Source organism: Netta rufina (assembly GCF_964035555.1).
Source record: "Netta rufina genome assembly, chromosome: 1".
Taxonomy (NCBI): Eukaryota; Metazoa; Chordata; class Aves; order Anseriformes; family Anatidae; genus Netta; species Netta rufina.
Window position 1 is genome coordinate 129,291,982 of NC_140123.1, and position 26,692 is coordinate 129,318,673.

The 26,692-nt window shown below is 37.1% G+C and overlaps 1 protein-coding gene across 1 annotated transcript in view; it reads right to left on the minus strand.

The window, feature by feature from the left end:
• The window catches only part of LOC311218555 (uncharacterized protein), a gene marked incomplete at both ends in the record, with an annotated part of 50,565 nt that extends 26,448 nt beyond the window's left edge, over positions 1-24,117 (minus strand). The window contains 14 exons of the mRNA XM_084301277.1: positions 6,406-6,534; positions 7,407-7,524; positions 8,098-8,162; positions 8,710-8,894; positions 9,496-9,661; positions 10,959-11,154; positions 12,881-13,045; positions 15,119-15,352; positions 15,823-15,921; positions 16,207-16,353; positions 18,884-18,990; positions 20,806-20,938; positions 22,767-22,908; positions 24,058-24,117. Of these exons, the coding sequence (XP_084157403.1) occupies positions 6,406-6,534; positions 7,407-7,524; positions 8,098-8,162; positions 8,710-8,894; positions 9,496-9,661; positions 10,959-11,154; positions 12,881-13,045; positions 15,119-15,352; positions 15,823-15,921; positions 16,207-16,353; positions 18,884-18,990; positions 20,806-20,938; positions 22,767-22,908; positions 24,058-24,117 (1,946 nt within the window). The remainder of the gene's footprint in view (positions 1-6,405; positions 6,535-7,406; positions 7,525-8,097; positions 8,163-8,709; positions 8,895-9,495; positions 9,662-10,958; positions 11,155-12,880; positions 13,046-15,118; positions 15,353-15,822; positions 15,922-16,206; positions 16,354-18,883; positions 18,991-20,805; positions 20,939-22,766; positions 22,909-24,057) is intronic.
• Between the last annotated feature and the right edge of the window lie 2,575 nt (positions 24,118-26,692).

Genomic DNA, 26,692 nt, shown 5'->3' on the forward strand with positions numbered 1-26,692 from the left:
AAAAGCAGGAGACCCTGAAAGAAGTGTCCCAGGGCCAATGGTAAAAATGGTTCTTTTATTTTTGTTTCGTAAATGACATGAACTCTAGAAAAATCTCAAAGGTCAAAAATGCACACAGTATACCATCGAAATATAGAAAGACCTTAGTTAAAGCATACTGAAGGACCTCTTTCAAGGCAACAAAACCTTCAAGAACTGTTTTTCAGCCCAAAAGGAGATTCATTAGATGAGCACTGCATATATTTCATGCATTCTTGGGACAAATTATAAGGTGCTCAGGGAAGGTACGGGCTTACTTTAGGGAGCTTGACAAAAGTATCTGAAGGACATAAAAACATCAAAGAGAAAAAAAATAGTATTAAACTGGATTAGCAAATCTAAATTAAAAGAAACAATGAATACAACAGAGTGGCTGTGACATACTGGGAAAAGTTCCAAGACAGTAAAGTTAAGAGACTATAAACTAATCTCTAGAGAAGTAATGGAAGCTATGCCATCTATAGTTTTAAATTGGACTTGACAAACATTACTAAATATGTGCCAAGAAATAATCTTTTATTATCAGCTGAGAATGTAATTTATTTACTGTACTCAATTTATAAACTCAGAAGAGCAAATCCCTTGGGAAAGTGGTGTTTTTTGTTTTGTTTTGTTTTGTTTTTTTTCCTTTTTTGGGGGAAAGGGGGGAGAGAAGGTAGTTTTTTTTGGTGGGGGGGGAAAGTCCAGGTTGCACTGGAGCTATGCAGGATCCCACTGGTAGTACAGATCTGATGGGACTGAAGCCAACTCACCTCGCTGCCGCACACGATGGCATCTAGCAAAGCCTTTAGTGAGGGGCGGGGGTAACCAATTATAGCAGCTGTACTGAATGATTGCAATAGTTCAGCCACAATATTAAAACCACCTAGACATGTATGGCAGGAGGATGTTTCGTGTGACATGGATTTCTTTGGGAATTATCAGCCCATACTACAGAAGCAAAACAGCTCTCCCACACCTACCAGGCTCTTCATCTCTCCAGACTTTTACTGAAGTCATAATTCTTTTTTCACAATATCACTGTCTGCTCTAATCGGAGGAGGGTGGAATCAAATTCACAATGTTCATACAGAAATAAGATGGAAAAAATGATTTGGAGAAATCTAAGATCTTCTCTATATATTACTACCTTTGCTAAATAATAGAATTAGTAGGTCCTAAATTGGATTTAAAGGTCTCTGACTGTGAGGAAAGCTCATAACCATATCCAATCTCTACAAGCTCAGGCCTTGCCTGACCTGAAGACACAGCCAGATAAACTAATAGAGAAAACTGGAAACAGTGAAAAGTTTTGTGTTTAGTATGTTTAAACTTAGAAATAACCTCTCTAGCACCCAGAAGAAGATTCTAGAGGCCAGACCTCTACATAGAAATGGAAACTTAAATGAAAACAGAAGTGTTGCTCCACTGACTTCACTGAACAGGTTTTGTTACTGATTGCAGCATCCCTTAGAAGACTCTGCTAAACTGTAAAGCCTGAAAAAATAAATGAGTGCATAAACAATACAAACTATCTGTTTATATGTCTGTGTTGTACATGCATATATACTTGATAGGAGTATTTCTGCAATCTGTCAGTCATAAGTGGAAGTCACAAAGTAGCAGCAGTAATGTTACAATTGCTGCTATCCCATTATTCAGATTCACCATGAGGAATGTTGAGAGCTAAAATGCAATATGAGGTTGAAAACTACAGAAAATTCATAAATAAATCAAAAGCATGGAATATGTCTTCTTGAATTTAATTTTTTAATTCTCAACATTTCTGCAAAATCTTAAGATTTTCTAAAATATGATTCTGTCTTTATACCAGAAAGTTTTCTTGAGGCTGGTTTACCACCTACAGAAGAAATAAGAATCATTGTGTGCCAGACAACATGCAGTTGCCTGCACTCTGGCCTTCCAGAGAGCTGCCTTGAAACAATAGTAACAGCAAAGGTACAGCATGAACTGGACCACTTTGATTTCCATTAATCTCAAGTGAGAAGCTTGTTTTTTCAAACCCATTTTAGTACAATTTAAATGATAACATTATAAAGCTGGGCAGCCATTACACAAATACAGGGGGGTCAAGGTCTTTTACAAAAGCACAGCCATTGTAATCAGCTTTTTCTTTTGCACCAACATTTTGCACCACCATAATGGGCTTTCTGCCCTCCAAGTGAAGACCTTCCTCTCATACAGCACAGGCTCTAAGGATTCAGCAAGACGAATCCTTACTACTAGTCACATGCAGTCACATCAGCTCTGAGCATCTGGTGTTTGTATTCCCTAAGCACCTCTCTTGGAAATGAACAGTCATATGTCACACTTGCAGCATGTAGCTGGTCTTTTCCAACCTTAATGATTCTGTGATTTTAGGGAGCTACTGAATGGGCTCATCCTGAAGGGACGTTAGACATTGCAATGCCTAAGATTTCACCTTCAAATGGGATCTACTACTTTTTCTCCTGTGATTTATATCCCTTATAAGAAATCCATGCCATTGCCTCCCTGAACAAAGCAAGAGAGAGACAATTACCTAGTAATTTTCCATGTTTTCGGACAAAGCCCTAAACACAACGAAAGTTCAAAATCCCAAGCAGCATAACTGAGAACACTTTATGACTAATTAAGAAAGGAAGAAACTAACAACAATTCTGTTAAAAAAAAAAAAAAAAAAAAAAAGTAGCAGTAGTTAAGAACTTGTTGCTGGATATATCCAGTTTTTATCCCATGACCATATTTACATAAAGTAAGAAGTTACTCAGAGTTTTTATATGCTGAATCTCACCCCAAATGCTATCAGGGTGTTCCTCTCTCCTTGTCCACAGACTGAATTAACTCCAGGTACTATTAGGTTTCCTTGGACAATAACTTGTAGGTAAGAGGTATCTGCTAAAACTCAACCTGAGGTAGAAAGCATACAGAAACAGACTACCATTTGCTGTACATGAAATGTATGGAAAAAAAATAAAAATAAAATTGAATTACCAACAAGACGTGTCCAAAACTGTAATGCTCACATATTCAGAAGCTATGCATGTTAACATTGTATGTTTGCATTGTCAAAACAAAGCCAGTATTCATATCATAAATCATAAAGCTATGCCCACAACAAAACTATTGTGCAATTATGTAGCTTTTGTCACCACACCTCCCTTATGCCCATCAATTAAAATCAACTTGCCAAGTAACATTTTTTCCCAGTAAGTGAGGAATTCGCCCTCAAAACAAATAAATAAATAATGAGATAAATTAATGAAAATAAATAGCTTAAACATAATGCATCATCAGCTATTTTTAACTGTGTACAAAGAATTGGTTTCATTTCTTATGAGCTAGAAGTAACAGGGAGACAATGAAATTTATACAAGACACAATATTTTCCTATATGTATATATATAAACCTGTTAATAAAGACTTTTAAAATACTGACAGACTTGGTGATAAAATAACTGATGAAATTCAAAATTGATACAGACAAAATATTGTAAATAAAAACAGAAACATACCCTTCACCAGCACAGATGTATGCTGTTTGTAAAGCATTGGCATTTTTCAGTGGATTGCTGAAATGGATAGTTGCCAGTGGATACTGGCAACTTTGTGATTTCTTCTTTGAAATTGACAGCTGAGCACCTGATCGCGATTAAATAAATAAATAAATAAATAAATAAAATCAAACCAGGATCAGCCCAAACTTTCAAGCACAGGGAATGTCATCTGAATACCTACTGCAGCCTCCACAGCAAGTAGCCTCTGCTCAAAGGAGTGTCAAAACAATGGCAGCTTGGGGCTCAGTCTTCAAATATCCAACATTACCTACCTAAACAATAAACATCATTGAGGCCATTCATTTTTAAGTCAAGCACATGCTAAAATGCTTTCCTTAATTGAGGTCACCATGCTCAGAACTTGGAATGTTGAAGTCTAAGGTTTGGCTCTACATTAAATGAATAGGTCCAAGAGTATTTTTTTAACCTCCCGACCCAATCCCAGGAATGCTTGTTTTACCAGACACAGCATATCATAAAGGTTTTATGATGATTACTTTGGAATGACATGTACTCTCCATTTGCTGGTGTTGCTCTGCAGTTGTAATGTTCCCACCCTTGACGTATGCTAAGAAACCTATCTACCATCATCATCCTGCCAGCTCTCCAATCACCACCTTCTAAATTGGTAAACAGATTGAGTAGCAGGCTAATAATTTCAAAGTATCTGATGAAGGTGGCCTGTAAAGCTGCCACATTCTCAAGGAGATGAACTGGAACAATTAAAAAGAAAATGAATGCATGTAGTAAATGGCTAAATTTAAAACTTGGAGACTTTCCTATCTGCTTCCTTCCATTTTGAAACACAGTGAGTTAACTAGGCCTGACTCTTTGGCAGTAGTCCATTTAAATGGCACAGATTTGTCTACCTAACAAGGCCCTTTTGTTTGCTACAGCCGTGAAACCTCAGTGCATTGTATCTTTTCAGTTTCCCAGGTTACCTTGGCACCAAACTGTGCCAATGCCTGCAAAAGAATTTTACCTCTAGCTTTGGGGGAATTTAAAACCCCAAGGGAGAATGATGGCTTTCAGTAAGTTCCCCAGGGCAGCAGGAACAATGCTGAAAATCAGCTGTGCTTCAAATATTCAGGAAGCCTCTGGAAGACCTGGAGCATAACAGAGAATTGTATTCTCTGCTCTGCTCTGCTACAGGCTGCATCATGTTTTCCTTTTCCATTCTCTTTCTACAGGTTGTCCTATGAGGTGAGGTTGATACACTGGGTTGTCCAGTCTAGAGAAAAGAGGCCAAGAGGTGACCTCTATGAAACTTCCTGTGGAGGGGAAGCTCAGAAGTAGGTGCTGTCCTCTTCTCTCCAGCAACTGATGATAGAATGCAAGGAAACAGCACAAACATGTACAATTAATTTTAAGAACCTACTGTATTTGAAGAAATTTTAAATTCTGTAGCTAAACTTGTGGTCTACGGAAAGAAATTGATCTTCTGTCCTTGATTCTATGGAGAACATGAAGAAATTACAAGCACATACACACATGACATTATTAAGATACCCTGAAGTAAAACAGAATATAACCTAACATAACTACTTTGGGGAAATATAACATAATACTTTAGGGGGGAGAAAGAGGGGGACGGAGTTCCAACAGTTTTATTAAAAGGACTTGAGAAGTTCTTGCTTGGCCACTTGCAGACAGACCTAAGCTCCTCTGCACTGGAACCAAACATCCAGCTAAATATGTATGCACTGTTCTCAACCAAATAAACACATAGTGTGATATATACCCTGTCAGCAGGGTTTTCTGTATGTTTTTCTCTAGAGATATTTAGTATCTTTTCCTGAGATATTTAAGACATTTCAGTGCAATGGCTCACTGATGCTGAACACCGAATGGGTACTATATTCATTATAGTATCACATCTGACAGAAATAAAAGTTGGACAAAGATCAGGATAGCTAATGCTTTCATTATCATTCAAAGAATAATTTCAGTAGGCATGAGAAGGTATAGGATTTGGCACACAGAAGTGTGATGGCAAAACACTTGCAAGTATCATTTATCACTCTCAGTGTATAAGTTCCCTTCTAATGTGAAAGCAACTGAAGTGACAAATCCTGAAAACCTTTCTTTGTCCATGGTGTATGCAAACCTTAAAACATCACCATAACACAGCATTTAGAAAATATATATATATTTATTTTTTATTTGTTATTTTATTTGTTGTTATTATTGCAGCATTCAGGTCAAGCCATAAGCCAGAATATATATATTTTTATTTTTTATTTGTTGTTATTACTGTAGCATTCAGGTCAAGCCATAAGCCAGGTTCCCAATATACTGACCACCTACACTGTGTAGAATAACAGTCCTTGACTGAAAAGACTAACAGCATAATTAAATAAATTCATGGAAAAAAAACAGGTCCACAAAAGCTACAAGTCCTGTCCACGGTCAATAAGAGAAGCTGTAGCAGAAGCTGTTGGAGAATTCCAGAAACAAATCTCATATCACCGGTGTCAGTTGCAAAACTCACAGTACCTTCAGTAAAACGGGTATTGAAAATATGTTTCTGCTTTATAGCCCTTTGCTCAGATGACTTAAACCTGGCATTTCATAAATTTTCATGTTTCTGGTCCTTGTACTTTTGCACCAAACACATTTTTCCTGTAACTTTTGTTTATGAACTGATATTCTAGTGAGAATATAATTAGGATATAACCGTGTGCAATTCTATTAATCTCTGTCCAAAATTTCACTGATTAAAGTAAGAAATCTTTCACAAGGATACATGCAAAATTTACACTGCATTTTTTCCCCCACAATATATCCTGCTTCAAAATGCTATATCAATGCTTATTGTCCTTTATTCTGCAATTCTATTGGTGTATTTAATAAGGTTTTGCTTTCAGATTTAAGTTTCTTCTTTAAAATAAAGAGAATTAGTGCACATGGGAAATAGGACACTCCACGTAATATTGCTGGCAGGCCAAGGTAGAGCCACCTGAAATAGAAGATTAGCTTTATTAAATATACGCATTCATGTGAAAATAGCAAAATTAATCAGCATACATTCTTTTGTGATAATTGCCCAGATGCTTTAAAGCTGGTGCTCTGATCCTCTTGGATCTCACAGAAGATGAAAAAGTATATCACAGGCAGTGAACTATTTACATCACCCAACTTCAGGAAAATAATTCAACAAGCAAAGTTAGCTGCCTGGTTCCCTTATGGATTGCTGTCTAGGAGAAAGATAGACAGCCCTGAAAAGTGCAGCTTGGACCACCTGAGTAAAACTTCAGGATATTCATATGTTAGCATTCTTCCATAACCAATAACACAGCATTGCAAGGAGTCACCCTGAGGCTGTTAGTTCAACAAGATTTTTCTTCAAAATTCCTACAGTGCTTCCTGAAGGACTAAAAAAGGGCATGAAACATAGTATTTTGGACCAAATTCCTACTTGGGTAACTATATCCTACCTAAATTTCTCCTATAATTTAATTCAAATACTATTTCAACACTTATATTTTTAAATATACAGTATAGACAGCCATTAAACAGCTGTTATTTTTCCCACAAGGGCTTTTAATTTATTTATTTTATCAGAATTTAGTGCTTTTAGGTCTGTTCTCATGAAAGATTGTAAGTGAATGTAATTATGGTGCCAGAACATTTCTGGTCAAAGGATGTTACAGCATCTGTGGTAAAGGTCACACATGGCAAATAAAGCCAATGCCAAAAAAAAGTGTTGTGTCAAATTTCTAACACAGGAACAGTTTGCCTACTAGAAAAAGATGAAGAGCATACAATGGTATCTATAAGCATTTAATAATAAACCAAGGAGGAGAAATTAATATAAAGTAGAAAATATACCTGTATGTGATAATGTCATACATCCTACATGCTCCTTCTCCACCACAAGTCATAGTACCCCACTTCAAGCATGTGGTATCTATCAAAGCTCCAAAATAAATGGGAGATGGAATTCCAGCTAAAAGAGATTTTAATAAAATGTTTTTGTGAATAACATATTTTTTTCCGATTAGCAGATACACTACAGAACCTATATTGTTTCTCACCTACTCTTCTGCCCTGTCCTCTTTCAGCATGAACCATGTTTTTTCTATATTCGTGGTGTTCCCTCTTCTTCCTTATCTACCTACCTTGAACAAAAGATTTTATTTCCTGTTGCACGTTTACAATATATACATGTTACAATATGGACTGTGATTCCTAGCAAAACTCAACATTTTCTCCTATGAGTGGCAGTAACTGTTGTTTTCAGTAAATAGAACTAGAGCAAAGATCTATAAGATGACTTTCAGATGAGTGCCAGATATAGTCAGCCTATTCCCCAAAATAAATAAATGACAAATGAAAGCTGTTCTCATTTGCAATGCTGCCTAGATCCAAAATGAATAAATAAATAAATATTTTTTCCTGTTCACCGGCATTCCACAAAAGTAGAATTCTGTGCCATGCTCTTATGGGCCCTGGTGTGATCCATACCTAACTCTACATCAGATCTAATTATTCTTCTAAAGCATATTAGAACTTTTCTTACCAAATACTCTCGAAGCTAGTTCATGAATACCCACTCCAAATGACTTTTCTTCAGGTTTTAGAGACCTATATGGTACATTGAACACTGATTAACAGAGGTGACATTAATAAAAAAATATTTACCTTCTCTTTTTTCAACCAAAACCTTCATCACATGAGGCCCAAACCACTCTAATTCGTTATCCTCATTAGATGACATTTACTGAAATTCCTTAACTGGGTCTGTTAAATGACAAAAAGAAAAACTATTGTCCCAGTATCATCTACTTGGGCTGAAGCTAGCACAAAGTGTAAGAAGGTAGTTCTGGCTTAATCAGCACCATGATGATGTGGTCAATAAAGAAATGGATATTACACAGTCCTCAGTATCTCAGTGTGTTTTCTCAGTGGTCCTACATTAATTCAGGATACAGCTGATAGTCAGAAGCAACATCAGTTTATAAAACTGATTTAGCATGACACTAAACCTTAACACAGCACAGAAATGATGTAAGAGCTTTCTTTTCTTCCCCCCTCTATACACAAACTTACATATTTTTTTAATTCCTGTAAGTATCTGACCTAAGAATAAAAAATCCAGCAGGTTTCCTAACATAAGGAAATTTTACTGTACCTTATTAAGACCATGTACCCAGGCATGGCTGCTAAGGAAAAAATGAAGCTGCAGACTAATTGCAGTATTAAAAAGTAATGAAGCATCTTGTCACAGCTTTCTCCTCTGTCACATTGGCCCAGAATTGCAGAGGCATTTTGATATGAAAACTCTGAGGCTGCTACACAGGTACAATTTTCAAATACCTGCCAAAAAAAGCATTTTAATCACACAGACTTGTCAAAACTCACACACTGAGCATGAAATTCACACATTTAACACCTAGCTCCCTCTCTTTAGCACCTGAGTGCTACATATATTCAGCACTGCTCTGTGGGGTACCAACCAGCCTGCCAGGACCAGATCCACCCATCATCTGGTGTGGTATGTAAAGTTAGAAACTGGGAGGGAGCTATGTTCTATAATACCTAGCTATTTGTTTAAATCTATAGGAGAAAAGAGATGATTAAATCCATGCTGTAGAATTTGAGTGAAATGCTTTTGTGCACTCAAGTTTCTGACTTGCAGTATCTTGAAAATAACTTCTCACACTATTTTGAGTATTTGAGATTGTTTCAATTATAAGAAGAAAATGAGGCTTCTTCATTACATTCTTTAATTTAAACTTGACCTAATTTTCATATTTAGTTTGGAATTTCTTATGCCACTCAATGGCTTTTTCCAACTATTTATCACTTACAAATCCAATTAAATGTATGTGTATGAATATTTATTGCCCTATATTGATATGGCTATTTCTCACTTCCTCTATTTCCTAGCTACAGCACAACAGAAAGTATACTTTACCACACTTTTTCCAGTTCCTCTTGAGGCTTTACACCCAGCAAGACAAGGTGACACATAAGTGATTCCATTCTTTCCACAAACTGGGTCCCAGCTTTTAAGTGTGCAATCACAGTCCCTGTTGCAGCCAGCAAGTACAGTACTTTCTGCATATGAAACTTGTTCTATTCTGAAATACATTTAGAAAATGAGTAAATATTTCAGCAATGAAATAATTCCAGTAGCCCTTGAAAAGTTTAATATTCTGTTCTAGCTCAAAAGTTGATCCAAGATATCCTGGACTCTGCCTGCAGCACCATGCCTTTCTATCTTTCCATATTATATTATATTATATTATATTATATTATATTATATTATATTATATTATATTATATTATATTATATTATATTATATTATATTTATATTGTATCGCATCTCATATTATATTGTTATATCATAACATATCAAACATTATATGATATTACATTACACTATATAATGTTATCTATTTACAGGTAGGTATGTATACCCAACAGCATTTTTCTCATCTGTGGTATGTATGTTCTTGATTATCCATAAGTGTTATATGCATGTGCATGTGCATTTTCCAGACATATGCCACCATGATTAACGGCAGGCTTCAAATCAAGAAACTGTAGATAAAATATCTTCTGATAACTTTTTGGAAATCAAATTTCAGCAAACCAGCTTAAATTAAAAAAAAAAAAAAAAAAAGGTTTTTGTCCCTCTGTAGTCAGAAATAACATTCATGGAATCATAGCATCATAGAATCATTAAGGCTGGGAAAGACCTTCCAGGTTATTTGATCCAACCATCTGCATACCACCAATGTCACCCACTAAACCTAAGCACCCTAGGCACCAGGTCCAACCCTTTCTTGAACACCCCTAGGGACGGTGATGCCACCACCTCAATAGGCAACCCATTCCAATACCTGACTGCTCTTTCTGAGAATAAATGTCTCCTAAATTCCAACCTAAACCTCCCCTGGTGCAACTTGAGGCCATTCCTTCTAGTCCTATCACTAGTTACCTGTGAGAAGAGGCTCACAGGTAACTCCCAGCTCCCCACACCTTCCTTTCAAGTAGTTGCAGAGAGCAATAAGGTCTCCCCTGAGCCTCCTCTTCTCCAGACTAAACAACCCCGGTTCCCTCATTCATATATGCCTAATTTGATCAACTTCTTATTTTTTCCTGCTGTATAATTGAGTGTATAATTATATTAGTCAAATAATTACCATGGATGTGGAATTGTATGAGTCTTGATGCGGGTATCTTTTTCAATACACTGTACTGTTTAAAACAGGAACAACAGAAGGTAGACCTACTGTTTCATGCAATTAAAAAGTCTCGATAACTTAAATAATGAAACCAAAATGTACCCATTTTTATTTTGAAAGACTGTGGAGTTCCTGGCTGATTCTTGACAAGAAAAATTATTCCAGGTTGCACCTTAAAGAACATACCCTTCATAAGAAACTGTTAGGCCAGCAACTGGTGAAGTGTCACAGACAGTCCAATAGGCAGCGAAGTAGAGAAGGTATTCCAGTAAAGATACCCAAAATGCTATGTGCGCAGCCTGATAGATATTTATCTTGAATTTCTTCATGAATAAGCCTTCAAAGAAATACCCAACACATATAACTGGTAAGTTGTAAACACCTATTTAAACAAGTTAAATGTCCATGTTAAAGTAAAGAAGATGACCATCAATGCTACTCATAAATGAAGACTGTGTTTGGCAAAGATTCATGCAGTGCCCATGATTGAATAATAAAACAACCAGCAATGGTGCTCTACTAGTTCACTTGAACATCCAGGACATCTTCTGAGGTCAACAGCAGCTGTGAACTGCTTGGAGAACTGGAGGGTTGGACTGAAATTATTCAATGGAAAATTGCAGTCTACAGTTGCAATCTAGTTCCAGCACACACATGACACACACACATGCACAAACCAGGATTTCAGTAGACTGCCTAGCTGAGAGACAAACACAGGAGGAAGACATGCACACCTAGAGCCATGCTAGGCATCATGGAAAGAAAGAACAGACATCAAGTTTTGGTGTGAGATTACTGAATGTACTTTCACTCTTCTTTGCAGTTTGATACTTTATAAAGCAAAGGGTGACTGAAAGACATTCAGGAACTACTTTTACAGAATGTTGGTTCTGTCACTATCCTTGACTGTTGGTGGACACGGACAGTGTGAGGGAAGGGGAAGACTATTGAATGTGACAGGATCCTCCAAAAGCACCGTATATTTCAATACAGAAAGCAGCCTGTCTGGGGAAAAAAAAACAAGCCAAACCAAACCAAACCAAACCAAAAACACAAGCAAGCAAACAAACACACAACAACAACAGGAATGGCAACAAAAAACAACAACAAAAAACACAATAACAACAACAACAAACTGTGCAATGTCAGTGCAACAAAGCAAGGATGTATGATAGTTGCATGCCTTTGGATGCACAGCTTCAAAATAATGGTAACAGGATAATAGTAATATTCATAAGGTCTGGGACATTCTGTGTGGCAGGGTTTAAATAAATTTTGTGGCTACTGTGAAAGACTACCACTGAGTTAAGTAACAGGGGTATGGCTAGATGTATTTTAAGATGATTCTTCTATAATGATTAGATAAATACTAATCTAGTTAAGCCACTGCAGTTAAACAAGAGAACACTAAGAATTTAAGAACTGAAAAAGTGGAGCTATAGGAAGGCTTCTACAGTTCTGGGATATTTGCTTTGTACTCCAACTACTTGTCATTAATATTTGCAAATGTACATTTGTACATGTGCAACACCTTCTTCTCACTCATCAGAAAAGACAAGCTGATAAAGAGACATCAAAAGACAGATATTTGGCCAGTGCTTTCTTTCCATGAAGTTCTGTATATGAAAGAGGATTTTATCATTTCAGAAAGCACAAGATCAATATCAGAAGAGTGGAGATAATAGAAAGTTTTGAAGATTGCTGGCAATTTTATCTTTTCATCCATTCAACCCATCTGTGTCTTAAGAGTGCTAGCAGTGTTATTTACATGCACATAAAATCTACTCTCTACTTCACATTTTAAAATAAAGATATTATAAATATTGATCACACACACACTCTTGGTGTAAATTAACATAATCTCTTTGAGATGAGCGGTGCAAGTTTGACATCAGCTGAACTTTCTGGGCCAGTTCAAAGGTGGGAAGGGGATTATTCAATTCTGCACAGAAAATTAGAAAGTCCTTAACAGAAAATGCAGGATTATTTATAATTGTTTCACAGTGTAGAATCTGTAGAAGCATTTTACCTTAACATGTATATGTGCGCATGTACACATGAACATATATAAATATAAATACAGGTAGAACAGAATGAAGCAAATGTACCGATTAAAAAGATGGCATCTGATGCAGATTTTCCAAATTGCTGTTCCAAACATTTAGGCATGAAGGATATCATGCCATTGAAGGCGCTGAACTGTAGCACAGTTATACATATAAATAACATATAAACAGGGTTGCGAAACAAAGCCTTGAGGAATGGGATGAAATCTGGAATGAAATAATGTAATGAGTTAGTGTAATGCTTTATTAAATGAATCATCCATAGCTCAGCGTCCCTGAAGGGGAAAGAAGGGAATAAGTGTGGTCCTCAACTGGATCAGGCTAATTCTTGTGCTTTGCCAGACACCACAAGTCAAAGATTACTTCCTTAGTCCAAGCTACACCAATATGTTTCTTCTACACAGAGATAACCTCACTCATCTTACACACACACACACCTTCACACCCATGAGGCTGCTGCTTATAAAAATCACAGTAATAATTTGATAGTAAAAGTTTCAGGAAACATTTTAGATGTTCAGTGACTGAACTTTGCACTTAAAAATTTGCAGCAGCAGCTACTTCCCCACCATTCCTACTCCTTTCTACCTCACCCTATGCCACAAAGTATTGATCAAAATCCCTTTCCTGCACCTGCCAGGCATAGAGAGTACAAAGGGGAAGATGTGCAAACACACCAGACACCTGTGACTACAAGCCACAGAGATGGGATCCCTGATTTTGGTTATTACTACTGTTAGCGATGGGAAGGAAATGCCCAAAGAGGGAATTGATTGCAGTTATTCTCACTATACACTCAAGTCTGCACCTTCCAGTCTTCAGCCAAGTAAAATTCTGAGAAGCTAATTTACACAGGTCTTATCTCTGAGTAATGCCTATTTAGTTAGGATCTGAACCATTAGAAAAAGAGCCAACAACAATTACAATTTCTCTTTGTCTATCGTTCTCTATTCATTAATGTGATGAGCTACTGTCAAGAAACTGCAGAAAAACATAAACTTCTGTAAAACAATGACCATACTTCATTGAAAGCAGGCACCATTTAGTGCTAATATGTATTTTTCAGAGACAGGGAAGCATATTAGTAGAAGAGGATCTGTATGCAAGACTTTCAAATAATGGGTCAAATATCTGAGACTCTATGAATAGGCTGTCTTATTTATATATGCCATGCAGTGCACAATCAGAGCTTTCTGAATAAGAGATTAATTTTGATCTATAAATGCCTTTTTTCAGCTTGAAATGACAAGACTTCTTAATTCAGGATATTCAGGGAGAGCAGACATTCATTTCAATGCAGGTAAGGAAATGATGGTTAAAAGAGGCTCTGAAAGGACTCATGAGTACTAGGGATCCACAGTCTGAGCTAGGACCCTTTCCTCACCAAAGCAGTATTTTATTCGTGGATTCATTTGAGGCTACATGGCAGCAGAGAAATAAGCTGTGCTTATCAAATGAAGCTGCAGTATTAGCCAACATCTAAGTACTCACTTTGTGTATGATGAATTTTCATGACAGCTTTAAACACCATGGAGAGGTAGATAGTACTCAGCACCTACTTTCTGAAAATGAAGATCTTGTCAAGGGGCCCTGGACTGGGCATACAGAATCATGAGAGTACTCTGAAGAAAGTAACCTTTGACACTTTTTACATAATTTATATAATTTATGTTTCAACTAGAGCATACACACACACACACACACAAAGTAAGATAAAAAAATAGCTTCCTCCAGATATAGCTTCCCAGGTATATAGATCTGAAAAAAAGCCAACATAGATATGAATGTTGCAAATAGCAACATGAATAAATGTAAGTCAAACAGATCCTTGTTCAATAGTCATTAAATGTTTATGAGTTACTTAAGCATCTGACTATCCCCTTTGAGTCTTTAAGTTGGACTCAAGAAGTGCACAAGATGTGCTGTTTTTCTGCTTTTCTGCACAGTGAATGTGAGGTATTAAGCAACCCGTCCAAAGGTCACTGAAGTAAAGTATTCTTAACCAGATTTCAGTGCATTAATCTTCTGTAAGGAAGAAAAGTTTCAGATCTACATACACCTGAAATGCAGGGGGGAGAAATGGATGAATTCAGATCCTGAATCTATAAAATTAGCTTTCTGCCTGTGTGAAAAGCCATTCTAAATCCTTGCCCAAATTCTTTGTACTACAGAGAGCAGAAAACTAGAGTATGCATTTCATGCCTTGGACCCACTTGTATTACAAAAAAAATGCACCTTAAGGACAAAACTAAGAAGTAAACAAAATATGATATAACTTGCCTTTAGCAATTTCATACATGGTTTCTTTGGCTTCCTTTTTTTCATTTTCTTGCAATAGTACTATCCTCTTTTTACACATCTCCTCAGGTTCATTGGTTTCTCCTTCCTTCACAAGTGACTTGGGCAAAAACCAAAAAGGTACTCCTGCAAGAAGATTCAGCGCTGCACAAATCAAAATTCCCAGCCACCATGCTCCAACCCAGCGGGTATCAGTAGCTGTTATAGCTACATCCCCTAAAATAACAAACAAACAAATGGGATATCATATTAGTTCAGAAACATTTTTTGCTGTCATTGTGTGTTTTCCTAGTCACCTCTGACATGTGATTTATTAAAAGGATTTTAAAGATTCTTAAAATGAATCTGATAAAAGAGAACAAATATTCTCCAGGCTTCTTTTCTAATACTGCTATTTTTTTCTGGCAAATTTTAGTGTTCTGAGTTAAATTAAGTCTAATCCTTTCCTATGTTAAGCCAGAGATAGAATCATTCATCAAATAATTTATATGCAGATTCATTTATGCATGTGTGAACTCAGGCCTTTTATTGGGTTAAATATTATATACAGATTTTCTATTCTAAAAGAAAAAAAAAAAAGCAAACAAAAATGAATATTCTTAGTAGCAAAGAAACACATTTTAGTGCTGGTTAATACACAATTATGTCTAACAATTTACATTAAAAAAAAATTATATACCCTGTACCTGGATCTACTGATCCCACATCAACAAACAGTTTTGCACAGAATGATGCCAACAAGAAACCAACAAAGGGGCCAATTATTGTTGCTGTATGTAGACAACCTAGAATATGAAAAGGAGAAAATACACAAAATCAGAACCCAGACATAATTATTTTCTTGAAATTGTTAAATAAGATCAGGATAGCTTTACTGAACAGGCATTTATGGCTAAAAATGGCCTCATTTCAACAAATTCACCTCAACAAATATTTAAATTACAAGTTCTACACTATCATTATTTCAATAAGGCAGTAGCTCCTTTCTTCTCTCTTCTTCACTTTTGTTAATTTCCATGTTAGTTTTTAATTTTCATGTTGGTTTGGTTAGCATGATAGGATAGACTTACCCTGGTAGAAAGGTGAATTCTCTGTTTTGGCAAAATCTTCCAAATACGAAATGCCTAAAGGCATGATGGGAGTTTCACCTATTCCTCGTACTATGTTTCCAACCATCACAAATATCCACAGCAAGGACCCAGACTCCTTTACACACTCTGCAAATCGAGTAAGAAGCTAGAATTAATGTTTTAATTCTAACTACTAATGATGTTCTAGAGATGAAGGCTAACAGCTGTAATATAACTTATAACTAAGCTGTTAATTGACTAACAGCTTAAACTTTTATGGGTATATCTGTTCTACAAAATATGGAAATAAATTGTTGCAAAGGCTCCATAACTGAAAGAAGCTGTTGCACTTGCTGGAGCAGAATTTAAATCCCTTTCCTCTCCATTCTACACCTTGTCCTACCACCTGAGAGCCTAATCACTGCATAAGCTATGTCCTTTCCTGTGCTCATTTCCCTCACCAAAACTGCTGTTGTCAGGGGAGATAAAACAGCCAAACAATCAAAATGAAGATCCACAGCCATGTATCTGACCAGCCTGCTGAATCTGTCTAGGGATCTAGCTCTCATTCTTCATGTTTGTCCTCCTTCATAACTTAGTAGTGTGTTGCACCACAGTCATTTTTGTCCCTCATCAGGAGCTAAGAGATCTTGGTTATTTTCTTTCTCTCCCTGAACTTGGGTTTCTTCATCCCATACAGTTTTCTTAAGATTCCACTGTCTTCCATGTTCCACTTTGTCATACTGATACTTGTCAGTGCCAATTTGCTAATAAAGAAAAACAGATTTTATTAACAGTAACTGATGACTTTCTAAATGAAAGCATCTCTGATTAGAGACCAAGTCTGTACTGATATCAGATTGCTGTCAGCAAACATGAGTGAAGCAATCCACATGCAAGTGTGGTCAAATTCAAAGCAGTTTTTGCATTGTAAAGGAGATGGGCTTGTATATATGAACATCACAGTTTTGCTTGTCCACAGAGTAACAGGGAAACTATTAAGTCAACCAAGCATAGCCATAGACATGAGAACGTATGAGTTCTAGGTTCTACATAAGCAGTAAATGATTGTATAATTTAGAAAAAATGCTTTACCTATCTATACTTTTTGTGTATTTATAAAATGAAGAAAACTTTATATTTTATATATTTTATATTTTCAAATTTTCAAATGAAAAATTAATACCAAGTGCTATTAGGCATACCCTTTTCTTAACTTTTCCTTGCGAAGACAGAAGAATTTATGCCTAAACTAACATGCAGTCTTGGAACGCTATTAGGCCACATCCAAGAGGAGACAGAAAGCAACAGTACAGTATCACTATGCTTTGATGTCACTGGGTACATACAATATTACAGCAGTGTGATTCTGCTTCAGCACGCAATGGAACACAAAATATAACAGTGAACTCTGAGATTCATTTCACCTAACTTTTGCCATCTACCAACCACTTAAGCCTCCAAGAGTCAGTAGGTTCATTCAGGAGGTAATCTGACCCAATTTATAATAGAGATCATGAATGTCCTTACAGCAAGGGACACTGTCTGCAAGGACTCTGTACTCTCCTTTGATGAATTATCAAGGGAGTCTAGAAAGACAGTTCAGACTAAAGGCTTCCTTTTGAGGAAGATTAATCCCATCCCCAATGTAAGGATTTTGCACATGATTATTTAACTGTTGTCTCTGACTCTTCTGATTTCAGAGTAGTTACTTTTATAATATATTATATTATTTCATATACTACTGCTAGTGCACAGGCATGTTTCAGTATCCCAGATAAGTTTCAGTATAGTTTATGATATATTCTCTTTTCTTTAAAGAGCCATGGGAGCTACTTTTTTTTTTTTTTTTTTTTCTTTGTCTCTGTTTCTCATTCTTTTATTTCTCATGTGGTGCATCAAAATATATACATATGGAAAGAGAGAAAGAATCATAGAATCATAGCATATCCTGAGTTGGAAGGACCCACAAGGATCATCGAGTCTAACTCCTGGGTCCACACAGGACCACACAAAAATCAGACCCTATGTCTAAGAGTGTTGTCCAAACACTTCCTGAACTCTTGCAGGCTTGGTGCCGTGACCACTGCCCTGGGGAGCCTGTCCCAGTCCCTGACCATACTCTCAGTGAAGAACCTTTTCCTAACATCCAGGGTGAACCTCCCTGATGCAGCTTCATGCCATTCCCTCAGGTCCTATCTCTTATCACCAGAGAGAAGAGATCAGCACCTTCCCCCTCCTCCTCATGAGGAAGCTGTAAGTTATGATGAGGTCTCCCCTCAGTCTCCTCTTCTCTAGGCTGAACAAACCAAGTGGCGTTAGCTGCTCCTCACGCCTTTCCCCCTAGTCCCTTCACCATCTTTGTAACCCTCCTTTGGAGATCTTTTAATAGTTTTACGTCCTTTTTATACTGTGGTGCCCAAAACTGCACACAGTACTTGAGGTGATGACGCACCGGCACAGAATAGAGTTGAGCAATCACTTCCCTTGACTGGCCGGTAATGCTGTGCTTGATGCAACCCAGGATATGTAAATTTCCTGACCTCTAGTTTTTATGCCTGTAAATGTGCCAATCAAAAGTATAACCCTATATAAAAAATGCTAATAAAAAAATCTATTTACTTAAACACTATAAAAACTGAGGAAAAATTAATAGTAGACATGGGAAGAATCATACCTGTTGATGGTTCCTCTGTAGGTAAAGAGAATGAGCTTTGATTAACAAAGCACAGAGGCATGACTGAAGAATTCTCCAGTGGTGAAATGCTGCTTTCAATGTAATACCTGTTTGAATCAAAGTAAAAAATGTACAGATTAAGAGCAAATATATCAGAACAACCTTATAAATCTGTTCTTCAGTAAAGAAGCTACCTCAAAGAATGTGTGCAGCTATAGCAAGAAGGAAATTCACTTCAAAAGTTAGCTCAGCATTTGTAACAAACCAAAGTAGGAACAAAAGAGTTGTAGCAAGGGACTGACACAGTGTTGGGATAGGTATGTAGTATCTACCATAATTGTGTAACAGATGCTTCAGGAAATGATGAAATACCCCAGTGAAGCCCCTCATATCATTTTGTCTCATATTCTTCTTACATTCTAATCCAATTTACACCCTAAGCAGAGGGTACCGCCAAGACTGTCAGAGCCAGAGCCATACCACATTGGACATAGCAATATTAGAGGATTTTTTCATCAAACTAACTAACTAACTAAATAATCCTCACTGATTAGAATACAGACAAGCCTAAATTATTATTTTGTTAAACCAAGCAAAAATAGTGAAAAAGTGGTTAAAGAATCACTATGGTTTGTAAGGGCCTTGCCAATACAGCAATCAGATATGATCTATCATCCAAGCTCCAGACCAAAGAGACTGAAAAATCCATCTTAAAAATCATCTTGTATTGCCCCTACAGTGGATAAGACGTAGTAGCATAATGTGACAGTATCACAGACCACTGTTTCTTAAGAAAGGCTATGCAAGAGGTAACACAAGAAGAAAGGCAAGGCACAGCAAGGCAAGACAAGGCAAGGTGCCCTGCACAGGAGTGATTGTCCTTGGGAATGATTACTGAGTTTTGAAGTCATGTCATAAGCAAACAAAACAAGCTGCTGTACAACTGTCTTACCATACTCATGTTCAGCAATGTCTTTTTCATTAAGCAATCCTATTCCAGTGGGAGGCAATGGAATTAAGGCATATAAGGATCACAGAAGCTGCTGTGAGCTAACCAAATGTGGTAGCTAATAGGTAGCTAAGCTCCACCATGCTACTCTCTCACTCCTCCTCCTCAAAAGCACAGGGAGAGAAAATATGATGATAAAATAACTCATGGGTTGAGATTAGGACCAGTAGCTAAATCACCAATTACATCTTAAGCAAAACAGACTCAGCATAGGAAGATTAATATAATTTATTGCCTATCACTAGCAGACTAAAGCAGTGAGAACTAAAAGCAAAGTAAAACACCTTCCTCCCCATCCATCCTTTTTCACTTCCTCCCCTGACTAGCACAGGTGAACATGGAGTGGAGGCTGCAGTCAGTCCCTGACACTTTGTCTCCACCACTCCTTCACGGTCCGTCTCTGCCCCTGCTCCCCATGGGGTCTCTCCCATGGGATGCTGTCCTTCCTGAACTGAGCCTGCGGGGGCTGCCCACAGGCAGCAGCTCTTCAAGGACTGCTCCCACATGGCTCTGTACCATCCATCCCCCTGGAGCAAACTGCTCCAGCACAGGTCCCCCACGGGTGGCAGCTCCCCCAGATCCCCTGCTCCTGCGTGGGCTCCTGTCCACGGTCTGCAGCTCTGGCCCAGGGCCTGCTCCTGTGGGGGCTCTCCACGGGCTGCAGCGTGGAGATCTGCTCCATGTGGGACCCGCGGGCTGCAGGGGGACCGCCTGCTCCACCAGGGGCCTCTCCACAGGCCACAGGGAACTTCTGCTCCATGCCTGGAGCACCTCCTGCCCTCCTGCTGCACTGACCTTGGGGGCTTCAGGGCTGGTTCTCTACATTTTCTCAATCTTCTCTCCCAGTTGCTGTTGTGCAGTCTCTCTACGACCAGAACCTTGCCACATAGACCCAATACACCAAAACACTCACCTTCCAATTAGGAAATGAGGAAGTGATATCAGAAGACATCCAAATGACAGCACTGTGCAGCCCAAAGCAATTATTTTGGGTCTGTGAAGCCTTCCTCCAAAGTAACTCACAAAGGCTATCAGCAGCAAGTTACCTGCAAAAAGAACCTGAATCATATTTACAAACCAAGGCAACATTTTACATTTTAAAATCCAATGCAATTTTTTTTTGTATTTTGTTAGCTCAACATCTGCTACTTCTCTTCTTTTGTAAAAACTGTAACTGGCTAAGCAATGCAGTAATTCCTCTCTAATTGTGGTTTTCTTCTGGAAGAGTTACACCACATGGGAAATACATAAGAATAGAAGGCAGTATGAAAAAGAAATTTTGGTGGAAGAGGAAATTTTTGACTGCACCTATGTAGAGAAGAAATTTCTCACTACTTTACATAAAGACAAGACCCAGAGCTACAGAATAGTAGTTGCTTTGGGAAGTTATTCTCCTAGGACACTCTATTTCGCAATGTGTGGAAAATATTGATAAACATGAGATGAATACCAAGAAAAGAGTTGAATTTATTAAATTTATTAAATTAATATTAATTTCAGTAATAGTTAAAGAGGAATAAAAACAATAGATTTCGTACCTAGTCCTATTTAAAAATACAAATGAGCTAAAAAACTCCTCCACTTTCACTTCAGAATCAGTTGATTTGCTATACTCTTCATTACTGTTATGCAGCTAAGAGAAGACTCAAGCCTCATGTTAGGAATCAGGTCCCATAACAGTAACAATTTACTAATTGTACAACTACTCATTTTGTGATCTTTTTAATCAAAAGAACAAAACCATGTCTGTGACTGGTGAGCATAATGCTCTGAAAGAAGATAGAATCTTTTTGTGTGTGTGTGTGTGTATAATTGCTAGAGACTTCATTGAACCAGTTACTTAAATGACACAAACACATATACTCATACAGTTCCCATAATTAACCTATCTCTGGCACATGCATAGATTTTTAAGCATTTAAAATATTAATCTCATTATTTACAGTTACTTTTACATCTTTGGAGAAAAGAATGCCAAAATTTTCTACAGAAAAGTGAGTATGAAAGGATACTTTATTTAAAATGTTACCTTTTTACATACCATATCATTAATCTTGGCCATTTAATGTTTCTTAAAGTCTCCTTCTTATCAAAAGCAATAATATATTCTGGGTATACAGTCTTTTTTGATTCTATGATTTTTTCATATCTTATAGCTGCCTCATCAGACTGCTCTGCAGGCAGCAGCATGGTGTCATGAATAGTTTCTTCTACTTATACATACAGATATAGAAGACCAGGGAAGGGGATGAAAAGAGCCTTAGCTTTCCTGCACACATCCTCTGAGGATCTCTACTTACATGGATCTGACGTTATGAAGTCTTTTGTTTGGCTTTTGTGGCAACAGCAAGACATTACCTGTCTTTTGGCTGTAAAGCTTACTGACAGGAGGGGCACTAACAATAGACCTGGAAACTTTCTTTACAGTTGTACAGGTATGAAAACTTAAAATACTCCTGAGTTTGAGTAAGGAGACAGTCCATTCCAACCGACTTTGAGGCCGCTGATTAAAAAGCTGTAAAAGTGCTAATATGACCTTATATTCCAATTGAGTTTATAAAATCATTCTATTTTTTTAGTTGATTAAAAAGCTTATAATATATTTGTTTTGTTAGTTGTTCTGTTATTATTATGAAGGTGCAAAAATTAGCTGAACCAGCCTTTAATCCCAACCATCTTCAATTAAGCTGTTAGTTTCCAAGACACTAAATATATAAGTACGAGCAGAGACAGTAGAACAAAGTTGGTCATTTTGCTGTCACAAACAACAATTGGCAGATTAATACAGACAGTAGAGTCACTAATTAATAATAATAGAGCTCAGCCAACATTTTATAATTTCAAGGAATAACAAGTAATAAAATGATTGATTACCAATTTCAAAGCTTCCATTAATGATCCCCACTAAAGAAGCTGGAATATTAAATTGTTTCTCTATCTGTGTGTACATGCTGTTCATGTAAGCACCAGACATTGTTTTACCAACAAATGCAAGTGATAGTGCCAGCAGAAATACCTAGGAAGGAAAGAGAAGAATACATGAAGAATTCAAAATTATATATTTAGGAATTTACAGCATTGTTTACCCACCAAAAGTGTGCTTCTGGGTTAAACAATTTAATAGTCTCAATACTCAGACATGTGAATAGAATTTAAATATAAATGTCCAAATCCCATCAGCTATCTTTGTGCACAGACTTATGGCTTCACTAAACTAAAAAAAAATGAGGAAAGATTTTGTTCTTCACCTGCTCCCAGTCACCAACATTGTCTTCAGAAACCTTAAATCCCACTTCCCCGGTCAAGACAGGTACAGCACAACCTTTCCCACCCTGTGCCTGCTGCAAGGTTGCCATCTGCAGGACTGCACAACGCCTGCAGTCAGAAGGAAAAAGCCCAGTGTGCTGGGTGCAAGGATCTTCACATTCTGCTCATCTGAATGACAGAATTCTTGCAGGATTAAGACCATTGCCTTTGATAGAATTACTTGATTGAGTAGCTGCTATCCTTTCTCGGTAGAGGTCATGAGACCATTTCAAACATAAATAGTAAATAATGCGTTCTCTTTTTTACAATTACCTGGTAGTAATTGACAGTGGGGAAAAAAAGAGTATCTGCAGTAGTATTCAAGTCCTTTTAACTTAAGGGTTATTCATAAACATTATTTATGAAATACATTCAATAGTATTTTAAATGCATCTACTGCAAATGCTAAAAAGCATCAGTAATGTATTTGAGCTTTGTCTTCCTATTAAAACAAGCTATTTTATAGCTTTTTATAGAACTTCTTGACTTCTAAAATAGTGTGGGATATATTAACAGCCAATTTTTACTTCCATGTCACAACTGGCTCATTTCACAGGTTTATGAAAGAATAGGGGAATTACAGAAAGTAAAGCCTAGAGGCATTACGGAAGTTCAGAGGTGGAGATTCAAAGCAGCAGTCAAGCATACCTCCGACACGTCAGACAACATAAAGGTCAGGGACATAAAAAGCAATATTTGTTTGGTTACAAATTTTCTTGACCTCAATTGTTAAATCATTACAAATAAAGAAAGAAGCAGACTGTTCATTCTTTTAGTCTATATTTTAACTCCTACTGAATGGCTGTAAGTGCAAACAATTGCAATTGCATTCATAAAAATTACTAAAATATTTCTGTACCTTAAGCCTGGAAATACCGCAAAATTTGTCCTCTGCATGTGGTTTCTCATCTTCTCTCATGTTGGCTTGTTGAAGTGATCCCAATATCTGAATCTGTCTAATGATCCCTTTACAGTGTTGAAAAAGACAAAAGAAAAAAGGAAAAAAAATTGTCCCATGTTTGTAAAAAAAAAAATATCCAAATCCTTCGAAGATACTTGATATTTGAGCATCTTCCTTAAATAATAACAAAATGGACTCTAACAAAACTGGATTCCAGCAAAACCTACAAGCCCATGTACATTTTTTTCTTTACATTTTGAGAAAATTTGACATAAAAATGTAAAGAATGTAACAGCTATTTTTTTCTCATCTGTCGAGCCGCCCCTTCTTTCACTGGCATCAGTGTAACCATAAATTTTAATAGAAATCACTTTGAAGCCTAGTTTCTTGGCATTAAAATTAGAAGTAGAAAAAAATAAAATCAAAACCACCAGACCAGCTTAAGTTCTGAACAAAACAAACAAGACTCCATTCAGCTTTCCCTCCCAACATATGCAAAAAAAAATCCTTCTTTGTCTGAATACTTCTAGTTGTCTCCATCTCAGCTGGGTGGTTAGAGATTCTGCTACTGCTAAGCCACTTGCTTTCTCACATATTTTATATATTTCCCCAAAAAATATTTAAAGAAGAAGACACATATTCTGGGGATTTAGAATACACTGACCTGTAAAAGCCCCTACACATCTTTTGCTTACCATGCAAAAGAGTTAAACAGAGAAAAAGAACATCTGTTTAAGAACTCTAAGAACTACCATAAAGGCTTCATTAAATCCAGTTATTCAACACAGTTCCCTGCTGCCTGATGCAGTAAGCCTAAGAAAACCAGGGCAATTCAGAGCCCTACCTTACAGCCAGGATGGATACAGGTACATTTCCCCCTTTCATCACTCTTTTCAAAGTGCCATCTTGTGGCACTTGCTTTTCTCAGTGTTTTCCACTTCATGGAGCCATGGCTGAGAAGCAAACTATCCTTGACAAGCCTGCCAAAAAGACTGAATTGCCCTTTCACATTCTTCAGCCCAACACCCTCACAGTCAATCTCTTCACACAATGATTTCTACAACAATGTTAATCCTCTCAAATGCATTTCTTCATTAACTTGATTCCTGGCAAAATCATGGGCATTAACTCTTTCTTTAGCCACCCCCATATTTTCGGTCTCTAAAAGAGGAATGCGTTATCATAACATTCCTGAAAATACTAAATTTAAAATTAAATTTAAAATTAGTTGGTTAGCAGCTTGGACAAATGTCTCTGACCTATAAATAGATTGCATTTCTGCTTTGTTTAAGGATGTGTAGTCATGTTGTGTTCAACCATCAGTATTAAAATGCACTTACATAATTTTGCATTTTCTCTGCAATTTGGCATAAGAGTTTATATCCCAAGGAGTATTTTATACCTTAGATTAATATTAATATGCATTATAAAGATTGTAGTCCATCTGGCATGCCAAAAGGCCAAAAGGTGAGTAACAGAACAAAGAATGCAATCCCCTATATTTGTCCTCTTCTGCTTCTTGGAGTTAGCAATACGGTTCTGTCCCTTACTGTACGAGAACCTGCATTTCTCTAATTCATACAAGGAACATCATCTGGCTACACAGGCTTTGATTCTGGTGCTAAAGTTACTTCTTCTGAGTTACTCCCTTTCCTTGGGCATCAGAAACCTCACACTACTCCTCATATGATTACAGATCGTGATATATGATTTATGATACATGATTGATATGATATGTTTTATGATATATGATCAATACAATCAATTTATGATTTATGTTCTATTATGATCATGATTTATGATATATGATTTACAGAACAGAAATATTTGCTTTTACTATTATCTCCCTTCAAAGCATAAATTATAGCAGAATATATATATATATATTTAAATCCATTTTTGACTGGGAATATGATTAAGACTGTGAATTGAACAGCAAAACAAACAGAATGATGAATTCCAGCTATGTTCCTGAGGTTGCTTTCCCCAACTTAAAAATATTTTTGTGGTTACACTTGGTCAAACAGAACTGGTGAATCATAGAATCATTAGGGTCTTCAAGATCATCTGCTCCAACTATCACCTTACTACCAATGTCACCCACTAAACCATGTCCCAAAGCATCAGGTCCAACCCTTCCTTGAACACCCCCAGGGACAGTGACTCCACCACCTCCCTGGGCAACCCGTTTCCATGCCTGACTGCTCTTTCCGAGAAGAAATGTCTTCTGATTTCCAACTTGAACCTCCCCTGGTGCAACTTGAGGTCACTCCCTCTAGTCCTATCACTAGTTATCTGTGAGAAGAGGCAGACCCCTGGCTCCCCACAACTTCCTTTCAGGCAGTTGTAGAGAGCAATAAGGAAACACAGACTTATAGCCTAGATTATCAAAGAGATGTAGGTGTGTAAATCATCCAGTTCAAGTGTGTTTACACCATACTTTGAAACCATTTTAAAGCTCAGACTACCATTTCAGTCACTAAAGATGAACCAATAGTGTTCTCCCTCCCTTCTCCCATCTACCTGCTCTCTTCTGTGCATTCCTGATGCTTATTTTTCTTCTGGACTCTTCTGTAAACCTCTAACTCATTGA